Here is a 14,344-nt window from a genome sequence, read left to right on the forward strand (position 1 = left end):
ATGGTCTGACATTGCCAGTGTTAAAGATCTGTTTTTTGCTAATAAATGCTCAAAACCAAACCAGTCTTAAGTACCTGACTTCTGAATGTGGTTTTGGAGGGGGAAAAAACCCAACCCAAACCATAAGTGATATGGCTTGGGTCTTTACTTAACTAACAGTCTAAATCAAAACAAGAAGAACGGCATGCCAACATCAAACAAAGCAGAGTGGGAAGGACGGTAGAGAATTGATGATAACCACAAAGGAAGCAAACAACAAAGGATACAGATTTATTATTCAAAATGCTTCTCTTTAAGATGTAGACTACTAGTGACCTCCACTTGCTTGTATCTTAAATGTGTAACGTAAGGTCCTATATTGGCCATAGCTGCTTTGTTCTCAAAAATAATTAAGTTCAGTTTACCAGAAGAAACCAGCCTGTGATCAAATCCCAGAGCAAAGAAGACAGGTTTGAGTAGTACATGTAGATTCCAGTCTGCAAAATAAATGGAGTCTATCAGCACATACACAGAGTGACAACAGTGCTTCTTTAGTTAAAGATTTATTTGCATACATCTTGTTTAATCAGGTTAAAGGTTTTTCTTTCTGACCTTGTGTAATGTTGCATAAAGAAGCAGGTTTTATTCTGCCTGGTGTCAACACATGTAAGCAGTTAGATCAGCTTGGTGGTTACATGTGAAACAAGTTGCTGCGTATTGTTGGTAACGCTAATATTGCAGGGATCTTATCACTAGTGGAAAGAGAAAACAGCTTGATTAAATTTAGTTGGAGTTTAGCAATTTAATTACTTTCTCTGGAAAAAAGGAATTCTAAAGTAATCCCTCACACAGTGAAACATAAGTAGCACCATCTTTCTGATACTTCTTGTCAGTTCAGAATTCTTAAAGCTACCACCAGAGGCAGACATCTGTTGAAGCGTGAAGGGCTTTTTGTTAGGTTGAACCCCCCCATACAATTACTAGAGGTCTGTGTAAATTTAAACTAGTTTTCAACATATGAAGAAAAAAAATTAGTATTTATACAGTTAGGGAGATTTGGGGGACCAGCAGTAAAATGCCTCTTTATTCTATGGACTCTGACGATGTCTTTTTTCTGGAACTAAAATTACTGTTGCCATGTAATATAAATCACAAAGTCCCACAGCAGCCCCGCGCCCTGCGCTGTTCCACTAGATGGCATCTCTGGAGCGTCCGGTGACTTTATTTCAACTGCAGAGGCTGGAAACAGCAGGGCTTGAATACAGGGCTTGAGTACTGCACTCTCCAACCCCACAGCTTTTAAACTGTGCGCTCCGATAAGATATGCGTGAGAAGCAATACAGAAAGGCAATGATGACTTTAAGAACTCTGTTAGTACAAAGAGAGATTCCAAGCAGAAATCAGGAAAATGCAACCTTAAAACCTGCAGGACTAGAAGGGTAATAATTCATAAGTAAGGCTGCTGTTAGGAAGTCCTTACTATTGGAAATATAAAAGAGTTATTATCAGCAGTGATATTTTTCTTATTGCTTCCTTTCTACTTCCAAGTTGCTGATTTGAAAGCAGGTAATGCTATACAGAACTCACCTGAGGATGCTTTGGAGATCTTGAGGATGAGAGGAGCTATTACAGTGACAAACCTGCTTATCCTAATTTCATTTATATGCTGACCAATTCACATACTTTCACAAAATACAAATTAAACATCTTGAAATGCACATTGAACAAAGAAAGGGAGCAGTCATGTTCTGCAAGTGGAAAAAAAAAAAGACATTAAGTTAGCCTCTGCCAAGAAGATATGCACTTGGGCTATAAACTGAAGGACAAGAACCAAACTCCCCAGAGAAGCACTTGAAGGGTTTTATTCAAAGGTGTTTTAGACTTCTTCAACTATCCTACACTATTGCTTTGATAGTGAAACTTTTTCAGCAACCAACCTCTGAGGTTTTTTAGAGCAACTGCTGACCATGTGTACTATAATGATTTTAAGGTATGGCAGCTGCATGTGAAAGTACTTTAAAGATAGATGAACAGAAATGAGTTGACATATGGATTCTAAAAGCAAAAGAACCGCCAGGATTCAGAGTCTCTAAAACACTTTCTCTAGTGATGATAGGGAAAAAAAGATACAAGTGATATATAAAACTGTAAGGAGTTGTATCACTGAATGTAGTTTGCTATTATTTTTTTCTAGAAGTCAGTCTTTGTGACTGATTTACACAGACTTTTAAACAGAGCATGTAACTCTTTTCCCTGGCATAGTCTGAAGTACCTTTAAGGTTACTAATTTTTACTCAAAAGCTTTTAAGACAAAAATTCGTGTGTTGTCTCCTCATAGTTTTCTTGCATACTATTCTGTGCAATAACTATATAATATGGAACAAATCAAGTTAGCATAAGAACAAACCATCAAGTGAAATAATGTAGAAGTCTGTGCTTTGGATTATAGCCCCAACTCCACAGGGGAAAAAAACCGCAAACAAACAAAAAATTCAACATAATCCCAAGAAGATAAAAAAATACAAAATGAAGCATAATCTAAAAATCAAAAGTAACAATACACATATGTTCTACAAAAAGATGGCAATATGTATTACGATGCAATTCTTTGCAAAATAATTTGTTTCCAATTCTCAGCACCTTGGTTAAGTCAACAAAAACATTGTTTTTGTTCAAACACCTTTAAGTCAATACGTTAAGGAAGATGTACACTGGAAAACAAGACCAAGTATTGTATCTGTCTCATATATATGTAAAAAAAATCTGATCAATTTTATTGCTTTATTTGCAGTGTTTATGGAAATATGTTTTAATTCTATCCCTTGTTCATCCAGACCAGTTTATTGCCATCTTAAGAACATCCTGTTGTCCTCCTTTTATGGGATTCTTTCTGAGTCAAACTACACAGCAGTGCACGTAGCTGTCTGTTAAGATCTTATTATTAGTGACTGTTCATCCTGGGGCAAAAATCTGCTGATGCAATTCCCATTTTTTGTTCTCTTCCAAAAAACCAGCTTCTCAAAATCCTTTTTTTCACCTACATGTATTATAAATGATCAAACAAGCAGAGCTGGAATAGCCAATTAATTTAAAGTCACACGGTCTGGGGGTTTTGCTCTCTAGCGGAGTTTCATTTTGAGAGTGAGAGTAAGGAAAGAGGAGGAAACGATGAGTATCTTTTACAGAAAATAGCACTGAGTGGTATAATGAAAGAACTAGGTGCAGAAAAATTTGGGTTTTTACACAAGAAAGGAAAAAAATTACTTCAGGTTCAAGCTACACTTGGAAAAGGCCTCGGTGGGGGCTTAGTGCCTTCGTTTTCCCTTGGTACGTTACAGATTGTAACAATTAGACAAAAAGCCTGTAGTACCTCGGTCACTCCTCAAGAGGAGGGGGCTAACGCCTGCAAGGAGCGGAGCATGTGCGGGCCCACGAGAACGGGACGCCTTCAGCAGCCTCACCCCAGCCCGGATCCCGGCGCCCACACCTGCCGGGCTGCTCCCGCCTCCGGGCAGCCGCCTCCTCCCTCCCCTCCCGCCCGCCCCGCGGCCCCGGGCCCCCATCCGCGGCCTCGGCCACCCGCCGCCTCCCCTCGGCGCCGCCCTCGCGCTCGTTGCCATGGCGCGCGGGCCGCCCCTCCCGCGCCGCCACGACCAGGCGCCGGGCCCCGCCCCCGCCGCGCGCCGCCTCCCGGCGCTGCCATTGGTGGGCGCAGCGCGGGGCCCGGCATGCCCGGCTCCCTCCGCGGCGCCGGCGGTCTCACGTGATCCCGCCCAAGATGGCGGCCGCTGCCCTCTTGTTTTGATGAATAATCTCTGCGCGGGGCAGGGGCCGCGGCGCGGGCGAGGGCCGAGGCTGAGGGGCGCGGGCGCGCAGGGGCAGCCGGCGGGCGCTCCCCCTGGGCCGCGGCGGGGCGCGGCGGCAGCTGAGGCGCCGGCGGGTGGTCGGCCGGGAGGGCGGCGGGGAGCGGGCCGGGGGCGGCGGCGGCGCGGGGCCGGCTGCCGGCGAGCGAGGCGCGGCACGGCCGCCCCGGAGATGCCCTTGTGAGGTGCCCCGGGGGGCAGAGGCGACAGGAGAGCGCTTCCTCGGAACTGCCCCTCGGCGGGGCAGAGGAAAGCGCCCTCCCTCCGTTCACCATTAAGAGGAAGGCGATGGAGGAGCTGAGCGCGGATGAGGTGAGTCTGCGGGCCGCGGGGGCCTGAGGGGGCGGGCGGGGGGCGACCGGGCACCGCGGGGAGAGGGTGCCGGGCTATTCCCCGGCCCTTTTCTTGACTCCAAGGTGAAGCTTGTGTGTGGGCAGGAGTGTTTTGCCTTCGCCCGGTGTCACTGCTCTGTTCTTCGTGTTCCTTCTTCGTGCTGTCCCTGACCTGCGACCCCCTGGCTGGTCGCTGGGGTTGAATTGCTTCTCTCTTTGCTTAATTGTTTATTCTCTGCTTCCATCTGCCAGGTAGTCTTTGTCTGGAGGATGTTTCCTTTCTGTGTTCAACGCTGGGTGCTTTATATGTTTTCTGTGTGTGATTTAAAAAAGGATGCTACTTTTTAGCATAGTGAAATGCTTAAAATCTTGATTCCTTGGGCTCTTTGCTGAGAAGCAGGAGGGGTGTGTGTATTTGTGTGGTCTTACATTTTATCGGATTTCTTTTTGACACAGGCTTGTCAGTTTTCCGATGCTTCCTTTGATTTACTTGTCAATTTTTATTCTACTTCTTGTTCTTTCACTTAAGAGTTATACGTTGTGACTGACAAACATATGACATGGAATAATGTGAGCTGGTTTTTTTCTTCTCTTTAAAGGGTGGTGTTTTTTCTTTTTTTTAATATAGACTAAGGTCTTTGCTCATATATTGGAGGACTTCCAAATGGATTATGTGGTGATACTGGTCAGGATATAGGCAGTTTCCCGCCGTCCCAGTGTAATCTCAAATTATGTACAACTTCAAATCTTCCCTCATCTCTTTAAAATAATATTTTTATATTAAAGTGTATTGTATTGGACCAGATGCATCATAGGCTCATTGATGTACTTACACTCCAGGGAGGATCAAAAGAAGTTATTTTTGGTTTGTGCCATATCTTATGGTAGGTTTGTAGAGCAAGGTGGCTGCTGTTGTCACTTAGATTTGTATTCCATAAAGTTAGGATGTTTTTGATTACGTTGTGTATCATGATTTAGCAATCCTACTGTATTGCAGCAGGAACTAGGAGGAAATGCCTTATTCTATTTATTTGATGAAGGTCCTCATACTCTATGGAAACAGTGAGAAAAGGAGTACAATTCCAATGTTGGGGGGAGTGGGATACGACACTAGTGTTGTGATTTCTACTGTGAAAAAGGATCCCTGATTTTATAGGTGTATTTCATGAGTACTTTGTTTACATGCAATTCTTTGGATTGTGAAACTGCATCTGATTATGAGGTGTTTTATGATTAATTTCAGAATTATTTAACCTATGTAAGCTTGTTTGTGTCACTGCTTCAGCATATTACTGACATCATCAAAAGCACTGCATCATGGAACTGAAGCTGCAGAAAATGAGTTCTCCAGTAGGGACTCATTTACCTTCTCTGGCAAAATGTTTGCCTCAAGTGACTCAAGTTTTTCCATGTCTTTCTACTACAGTTCAGCTAGGACCAAAACTGACTGTTTGGGTGATTGCTTGGGACAAATAATCTTACATAATTTTTGGATAGTCATGCTGTCCCTTTTTATAGTTAATGGAGCCGTCATTGAAAAGTCAGAGCCAAGTCTATTTTAATATTCCTCCACATCTCCACTTTACTGTTACTTGTCATAGTGGACCCTGGATCAGAGGTGGACCATGCAGAAAAACAGCCTTCTAAAATACATTGTATGTGACTTCTGTCTGATCCTGACTTTTTATCTGGCAGTGACTGAAGGTGAAAAAACACTTAACTCAAGTTGAAACTAATTGCAAGTCTCTTGTTGATTAGATTATTTTTTTACAGCGAACCATAATTAAGTAAAACAATAACAGGTTGTAACTTAAAAAGGAGACAGATACAATTTGATAATGGCCTTAGGCCTATAGGATATATTTTAGCTTCAAGAAGATATTTTCATGGCTATCAACAGTGTCACTGAGATTTTCTCAGTGTTTAATTTATTGAAGCACTAGAAGTTCTCATTCACTACAGACCATACTAAAATTTCTAGGAGAGGAGGAAAGAAAATTCCTTTTTAGTGTGTGAATTTTAGTGTGAGTGATAGAGAGCACAAGATGAGAATAGGGACTGCACAGAAAAAAGCAGTCAAGCTACATGTGGCATAAAATGGGAAAGAGTAATGTGAACTTAGCATCCTTTGACATGTACACGATTTTTGGGTAGTTCAGTGTTTTCTAAGCATACAACGTGACCAGTGTCACCAGAAAAGGAAGCAGTTCTTAAACCAGTTTAACATATGCTAATGAATACAAGAAAAATAAAGCTATCCGTTCCAATTACCCTTTATTGTATAGATTTGAAACGATGATTGTGGCAGAACAAAAAAATTTCCTTAGTCTTACTGAGCAGTTGCCACTAAAGCAGATGTAGATAGAGATAATTTTTTTTTTTTTTAACTGAGAGTGTGTGAGCCTGAGGGACCAGTCTTGGTTGTATTTTTATTGGCCTGCTGCAAAATTAAATTATCAGTAAACTATTTTCCACAGGGTGCTATTTTTGCATTGTTTGTTGTAGTGTGTCCAGCTATCAGCTTTTAAGAAGTCCAGTAAGATCAAAAATGTATTTCTGAAAACTACGGTTCAAAGACATACTCCAGATGTGTCCAGCAAAAACTGTACTAATTAAAAAACAATGTTGTGTTTTTCCATCCAACCAATTAGATTCTTTTAATTAACTATTTAAAGTCTGTATTATGGAGCTGTGCTCTGTAGGGAAGATGGGCATTGTTCATTCCGTAGCCTATGTAACAGTACCAAATAGCTTGCCACTTTTAGGTAATATACTGATACATAACAGCCTTGTCATATGACACTATTGCAAGTACTTATTGCTGAAATCAAGGGCTAGGTATTATTGAGGTACCCTAAACTTTTCAAAGAAAATATTTTTTAAAAACCCGGCTATGTGTTTCTTCATGGTAATTTGGAGAGGCATTCAGTCTGAAATGAGAACAGGTTGGTTTGAACTCCCACAATTCTAACATGTTGTTTGTGTTACGTGAAGGCAACAGGTTGTGTCCTCATTTGTGCCTCGTACTGTGCAGACTATGTCTTCTGGGTCCCCACGTTGTGCCCTGAGCATAAAGCCTGTCTTCCCTCATCTTGTGCCTTAAGACTGGGGAATTAACTGGATAGAATGTACACCAGTTTTATGCTGTATTTCCAAACTTCTCTTTCAGCCTGCACCTTTGCCTTTCTAGGATATCTTTGTTTCTACCCCCCTTTTTTTTTTCTCACTTAACGCTTTCTAATCTTAGATCAAATTTCAGATTTCTGTGATAATTTTATGTAAACCTAGAGGAATATGACAACTCAGAATACTGAAGAACCAAATCTGATCCTTTAACAATCGCTAAATGTACCCTCAGTTGTGAAAGCTCTCTCTTTCAGAGGAAAAAATATTCAGAGTTTATTTATATTTTAATGTTAATTTGTTCAGCAGTAAGGAAGATGAGTATAATTTGCCTCTCATCCTTAAAGGGGCAGGGAAAAATCTTGTATTAGTTTTAACTGCAATATCTTATCTAAAAGCAGCTCGGTGTCTATGCAGATTTCTTTGTTCTGTGCCCTCTCCAGAAATTTTTTCAGGGCAGGTTACAATCTGGGAGATTGGTCTGTAAGAAAGATGAGTGGCTGATGGCCTAGGAGTGACAAATACAAGGCAGACAGTTCATCTTAGTGTCCTCCTGCCTCAACAGCCATGAGTTGCAGCTGGTTTTGATGTAACCTCGGCATTCATCTAGCCTAGTGCTGTAGGTGAAGGAATGCTGAGTGGCCTGTGACCCCAATTATCTGCTTGAAACTGGGAGATGATGAAGAGTGGTTTTGTGCAAATCATACCTTCTGAGGGATATGACCTTGTTTGAGTAATCAACGCTTGACTGTACTTGAGAATAAATTGATAAATATTGCTTATTATCTATGCCTTTTTCTTCTCACACATTTCCTTCCTAACATCAGATTTGGAACTGGCTAGCAAGAATGAGTACGAACAGGTGTGGAAAAGTTTCACATCACATTTATTTTTCTCGCTTTTTACATAAGTAATCTTCATCTTTCTCCCTCAGCCACTGCTGCATATATGGGCTGTTAGTGTGTGTACTTGTTTTCTCCATTTCTCCTTCCTATTCCTTTATCTAAAAAAAAATGGTTATAGATCAATTGAATGCTAAGGAAACAGCTTTTAAGATTTTAATTCAACAGGATTTCACTTCAGCTAGGCTGTTTTACCAGTAATATTTTTGATACAGCTTTGTGAGCTTTGAACACTTCATCTGGATTCAGCAATAGGGAAAACAGATATGGGGATGTGTAGCTGATGTTCTCTTGGGTGAGGTAGTTCTGTAGTTTTTTCAGATAAACAGCTGAAAAAATAAGATGTAAGATACAAGTGGAGAAAAATGAAGATATTTTAAAAAAACCTTTATAGGGACTCTGATATGTACAGCTTCTACTTACGGCTAAGCTAAACAATTTATTTATGCAATAATCTCCCTTATTTTGATTGACAAGGAGGGGGGATTAGGACACTCTAACCATAGCCTTTTTTTTTTTTTTTTTTTTTCCTGTCATAAGAACAAAAAAAAAATTTCTTTTCTAGCTGCCTTCCACGTTCATGTGGTGACACCTGTTATGGAGGAAGATGTCGTTTCAGACACTGTTTTCCCACAGTTTTTGGAGTCTGATTTAATTTGATCTGTTCTTCTTCCTGTTGGAGGGGGTTTCAGAGGCCATTAAATGATGACAGTCATGTAGCGTAGACATTGACTTGACACACATCTTTTGTTCACTCTTTCATTTGCTTGGCAGTTCTTTAGGATTATGAGCAGAAATTAAAACATGCAATGCTTGAGTATCGTAATACAAAGAAGGAGTAACGTGAATTGCTTATTTTTGCAGGGAGTGGACATCCTCAAACATGATACTTCTGTTTTGTGCTAGGCCTATTTTGAGCTGAAGATGTAAGCTTTACGAACTGATTCTTTGAGGCAGACCGATAATAAATAATTTCTTTTCTGTTTTACATTTATGCCTCGAGTTTCAGTGGAAGCACTTATAAATGATGACTTTAATAATTTATTTTGTCTTTCTCATGTATGATATTAGTGTTATGTGGTCATATATTTTAATAAATAGGTTCATAATGGTTTTATGAAGTTGGTTTTTGAAGGCAGATGCTTCTCTGTCTTACCAGTAACATGCAAAAACTGTTTCTTAAACTGTGTGGTGTAATGTCTCTAGGTGATGAGAGGATGTTATTTACTGTCTGTCTTTACTTCTCAGGATGTTTCTGTCCAGCAGATGAGTTGCATATTTTTAGTGTGTTTCAGTCCAACGTGGACAACGGTTGTCTCTAATACTTTTCAGCTGGATCTTCTTTAGCATGGGTGTTTTTATTAGTATCATGTGGTGTGAAATTAAGGCAAAGGTCATGTTCATATTGTCCCTTTTATCAGATTAATGTAGTTTGTTTCATCAAATGCCAAAATAAATGGGGAGGAGTGTTACAGGTTTTAGAATTGCTGAGTAGTAAATGTTAAACTTGTTTTACACAACAGTTTGGGGGACAAACACAGTGTTCTGTAGTGCAAATGGTCTTCCAAGGGAGCAAATACATACTTTAAGTCTAAACGTCAAGGGTATTTTAGTAATGTCACGCAGAACAGAGAAACAGCAGTGAGACTTGGCTCCATTTAGCAGGTTATCAAGTCAAGGTTCTATATTTGCGGTTTCACAGGAGTCAATACCCCGGCTGTGCAGGGAGGCCAAAGGGCAACCCCGGGGTGCGTGTACGTATGTACCCACGAACGAGCTTGTTTATTTGCTGTTATTTTATTTCCTTTGTGCAGATTCGTCGAAGGCGCCTTGCTCGGTTGGCAGGTGGACCATCTTCCCAGCCTACTACGCCACTGACATCACCACAGAGAGAGACCCCCCCTGGACCACCTGTAGTTGCACCAGCCCCGGGGCCATCCCATAGTCTGGGCCTAAATGTCCACAGCATGACCCCAGCTACCTCTCCAATTGGTGCATCAGGTAGGCTGGCGTGTTAGTGACAAAAATTATTACTGTATTTCTACTGAAAGTTATTACACAACTCGGTATCCTTAGAACATAAATGCTATTACTGGCATTATTTCTGCTGTTACTAGCAGTAATCTCAGACAGAAACCTTCTAAAATGGTGAAGATACTCTTTTGTTTTCATTTTCCATATAATAAATGGTTAGATTCAATTGTTTTCCAGATATCAGTAAATAGCTTTTAAAATACAGGTTACCAAAACTTGAAATGTCTTATACAATTTAATATTACCGAAAAGAAAGTTGATCTGTCAAGGAGACAGGAAAAAACCCCTTTTTAGTCTTGCAACACAGTTTTTATTGATTGGTTTCTATTTACATTTTAGCAATCAGTCCCAAGTTCATTTCTGATCTTTAATTACTAGCATTTGGCACAATTAAAAATAGTAGGCTGTGACTGTGCATTGTCAGTGTAAGAATGAAGTATTTGCTTTCTCCGTTGTATTACTTTGCCAATTCACTATTTGCTGTAGTGAATAGAAATAGGATATTTACAGATGGTATTTATTTCAGAAGATATGTGTAATGCCTGATCTATTAAAATCAGACAAGTGCAGAAAGCATGGAATGTTGGGAAAGTTGCTTTGTACGGAGGTGAAGACAGTATTCTTATATATAGTACCACTTTTGACCTAAAAAAAAAAATAATTTTGATTTCAAGTTGAATATTGTGGAAATCAAAATAAATTGGCATGTCTTCCAGTATTGTGATCTTTATCTGAAAACTTAAATTGTTTTGCATGGTGTGCTACGAAGCTTAAGAGGTTTGCAAAACCAGTCTCAAACCAAATATCAAGGTTGTTTTAAACAGGTTTTCAATATCCTAGAATCATTTAGGTTGAAAAAGACCCTTAAGATCCTTGAGTCACCTTTTTGATGTCCTTATTTTGACATGCCCAAAACTGGACACAGGGCTTGAGGCGATTTCTAATAATTTCATAGAAACAATATTTTTTTCCAGTGCTCCTTAGTAAGGGTGCAGAGTTCTTTATCTATTTACCTTTTTGCTTTCTGAAATGTTATATTCTTCCCTTTGGCAAGTGCAGTAATTTACAAGTTTAAGTCTGGTAATTTAATTACAGTGCTGTTCTGAAATACCTAAGTGACTCCTTCCTGCTTATTTTGTTGCCTTTTACCCAAAGCAGGACAGAGGAAAGCTATCAGAAGCATTTCCTGAGAAAAGCGTATGGCAGGTGGAATTTAACACTGTGTATTGTATTGTCCTCATGATTATAGACAGCAACCCACAAGCAAAGGTGACTTTTTTTTTAAGAACAGTGCAGAGGTCACTTACTGTGTTCACTCAGCCTGTGGTTACATGACTATTTTAACCTATCTTAGGTCTGACTCTTGCTGGAAGCAGTATTTCTCACTGCCTCTCCCTCTGCTATCCTTAGCAACTGTGTGCTGAGGTGGATCATGGACTTAATCCACATGAAAGCAAACTCAGGAACAATAAAAGGATAGTTTTTAAATAGATGAGGTCCTGATCCATCACACTGCACAACTGTATAAAAGATAATGCCAACGGAGCAGGAGGTGTGGAAAGAGGTACCTGAAGGTAGGAATGTTTGTGTACCGATAGGTTTATCATGGTTTGAAGTGGTCGGATGGCTAAGACCTTAAAGACTTCTGTTTTAAGAATCGGTCTATCTGCACTGGACAGTACCTAATTGTACTGACTAGACTGTTTGATGACCAGGAACAGAAGTTACCTAGTCAGTGTAGTGTTTGCTTCCTACAGTGGAAGCAATTTAATGTGTGTCTTTTTCACACCAGGGTAACAGATATAGTTAAATTGGGGAATACATCAGGAAAATATGTTCATGGCTGGTTATGTGGTGTATTTATTCAGCATAAATGAAGACTCAGCTAATGCTGTGTGGTTTGCAGGAGTTCCTTTGAGCAGTAGACTAAAATGACTGCGGAGGATTTTAATTCATTTGGACATGCAGAGAGCAGCCTCAGCAGAACAGTGTCCTTGCAGTCATCCAATTTTGTAAGAACTTGCATGTCATGGTGAGATCAGACTTACACATCAATATCATGAAAAATATGATGATTATTCTGTATGTATTTTGAAAATATTTTGGAAAGCCTAAAAATAGTCTATCGGTGACAGCCACATACTTAGTGTGTGGTCTTTCTAGTTTTTGCATGTCTTTATGCTGTTGTGTTTCCTTTTTTTTTTTTTTTTTTAAAGGAAAACTGGAACTTCACGTGTCAGGTATTTTGTTGTATACCTGATCCAGCAAAGTACAGATGGCAGTGAATTCTGGAAGATTTGTTGTGAGAAGGTGGTAGGTAGGACAGTTTGTTTAAAGAGGCCTGTTAATGAGTGCTGCAGTATAACTGTTAAAGTACATTGTCCTGGCAGTTAGACCCCAAGGGAATGTAGAGCATGCACTTCACCCTGGTAAGCCATGTATGCTCTAGTCTCTTTATCCACTAAGCTAGCTTTTTCTTTGGAAGAGGGAGGACTCAAGAAAGACTGCCCCTTTATAATCGGTGATGTACTGGAAGAAAACAAGGCTGTAACTGGGATATCTTAACTCAGCAGCATGCTGGAATATCCTGCTGCAGTCTGCCTTCACCTGCCATGGAACAGTGTATTTCTGATGGGTGTTATCTTTTGGGAAACTACATCACTGAAGTTCTGATTTTTAAAGTTACTTTTAGTTAACCTGATTGACCTGAGTGACTTTGATCAGCTTGGACACTATACTTGATATTTCTATACCCTTGGTTTGTGGAGAAACTGTACTAGGCTTGGGGCCTCTACCTTGCACAAGGACTTTCAGTGTCAGAGCTGTAATATGCATCACTAAAATTCCAGGTCATTTAGAACTGAAATGGAGTTTTTCTTGACATTTTCCTGCTTCCTGGGTGAGAGCTTTTGCAGGCATTTAATATTGGCAAATAGGTGGTTAAGTGAAATCTAACTTTTCTTGGAGGATGTTTATGAATGAATGACAATACCCAGCTACATCCCTAAAGTTACAAACCAAAGCATAGAAGCTTTGAACAAACCCAAATAAAATTTACATTTAGCAAATATTTTGTGATATGTACAAGTTACATATGCATTTTATGTTGTCCTGCTATACCTTAGAGTGCTTTTGTGTGTCTTCAGTTACAGAACATAGGTGTTTGGACAACCTTGTTAAAGTCTTTTCTGAATACCAGTGAAAATTAATTTTACCTCGCACATCTTTTCCATTTCTTATTTGAAGATTTGAGTGTTTTCTGGGTACTGGCTTATTTCCAGCCTAATATAAGGAGTCAAATATAAAGTGTTTTTATGCCCAGGGAACTAAAACAGTAGTTTTGAAGCCGTAGAATGACGCAATTTTTCCTATCTCCCATGTGGAATATCTAGTTGCTTTTCAGCAAACTGTCTTATAAATGGGATTTTTCTGCCTTGTGCAGTTTTTTCCTGTAAAAATGAGTGGTTTCAAGACGTAGAAAAGCTTTCAGAAGGGTCGTCAAAAACAAGCAGCTTGTGTCAGAGAGCATAATCCTGATTTGTTCTGTTTTGCTGCCCCCACTGTGAACTTCAAAATGTGTTGCCGCCCTAAATGCAGGACAAGCTTGTACTTCTCAGTAGTAACACTGAAACGCAGCCAGGGCTGGAATTTAAAAATAGGTTATCAATCTGGTTTTACGCTTCTCACCTGAAACCTGATGCTGTTTGGGGAATGTCTTGTAAACTGTGGGCAGAAGAACCCAAAGGAGTGAAATTCATTACTGCTTTCTTTTTAAACAGAGAGATCAATTATGCCTTTTTGCCTGCTCCTTCAAGGAGTCTGTTTACTGACATGCAAAAACCTGGTATTGATAAAACTACAGTTGCAGCTTGCAATTAATGCTACTTTATTATAAATCATGACTTCAAAGAGTATCACTAGGCACAAATTTTAGGAATAGACTGTGCCTAAGAGCACTTTTCATTTAGATGTTTAGTGCATAAAACTTTCCTTCTACCATGCTAGTATCTAACACTCCTCTGAGGTCTTCGTTGCAAAGTGAATCCATCCTTTCATATCCTCATACTCATCAGCCATGCTCCAATTGCTCTCAGATTGGAGATATACCAAT

At 40.0% G+C, this 14,344-nt stretch overlaps 1 protein-coding gene across 3 annotated transcripts in view; it reads left to right on the forward strand.

Moving 5' to 3' along the window:
- Positions 1-3,947: 3,947 nt before the first annotated feature.
- The window catches only part of UBE4B (ubiquitination factor E4B), a 41,396-nt gene continuing 30,999 nt past the window's right edge, over positions 3,948-14,344 (forward strand). For all 3 annotated transcript variants that reach the window (XM_074924736.1, XM_074924737.1, XM_074924739.1), the window contains exons 1-2: positions 3,948-4,154; positions 10,014-10,200. In XM_074924736.1, coding sequence (XP_074780837.1) covers positions 4,131-4,154; positions 10,014-10,200 — 211 coding nt within the window. In that variant the 5' untranslated portion in view covers positions 3,948-4,130. The remainder of the gene's footprint in view (positions 4,155-10,013; positions 10,201-14,344) is intronic.

This window comes from Athene noctua, chromosome 22 (genome assembly GCF_965140245.1).
Source record: "Athene noctua chromosome 22, bAthNoc1.hap1.1, whole genome shotgun sequence".
In the NCBI taxonomy this organism is placed as follows: Eukaryota; Metazoa; Chordata; class Aves; order Strigiformes; family Strigidae; genus Athene; species Athene noctua.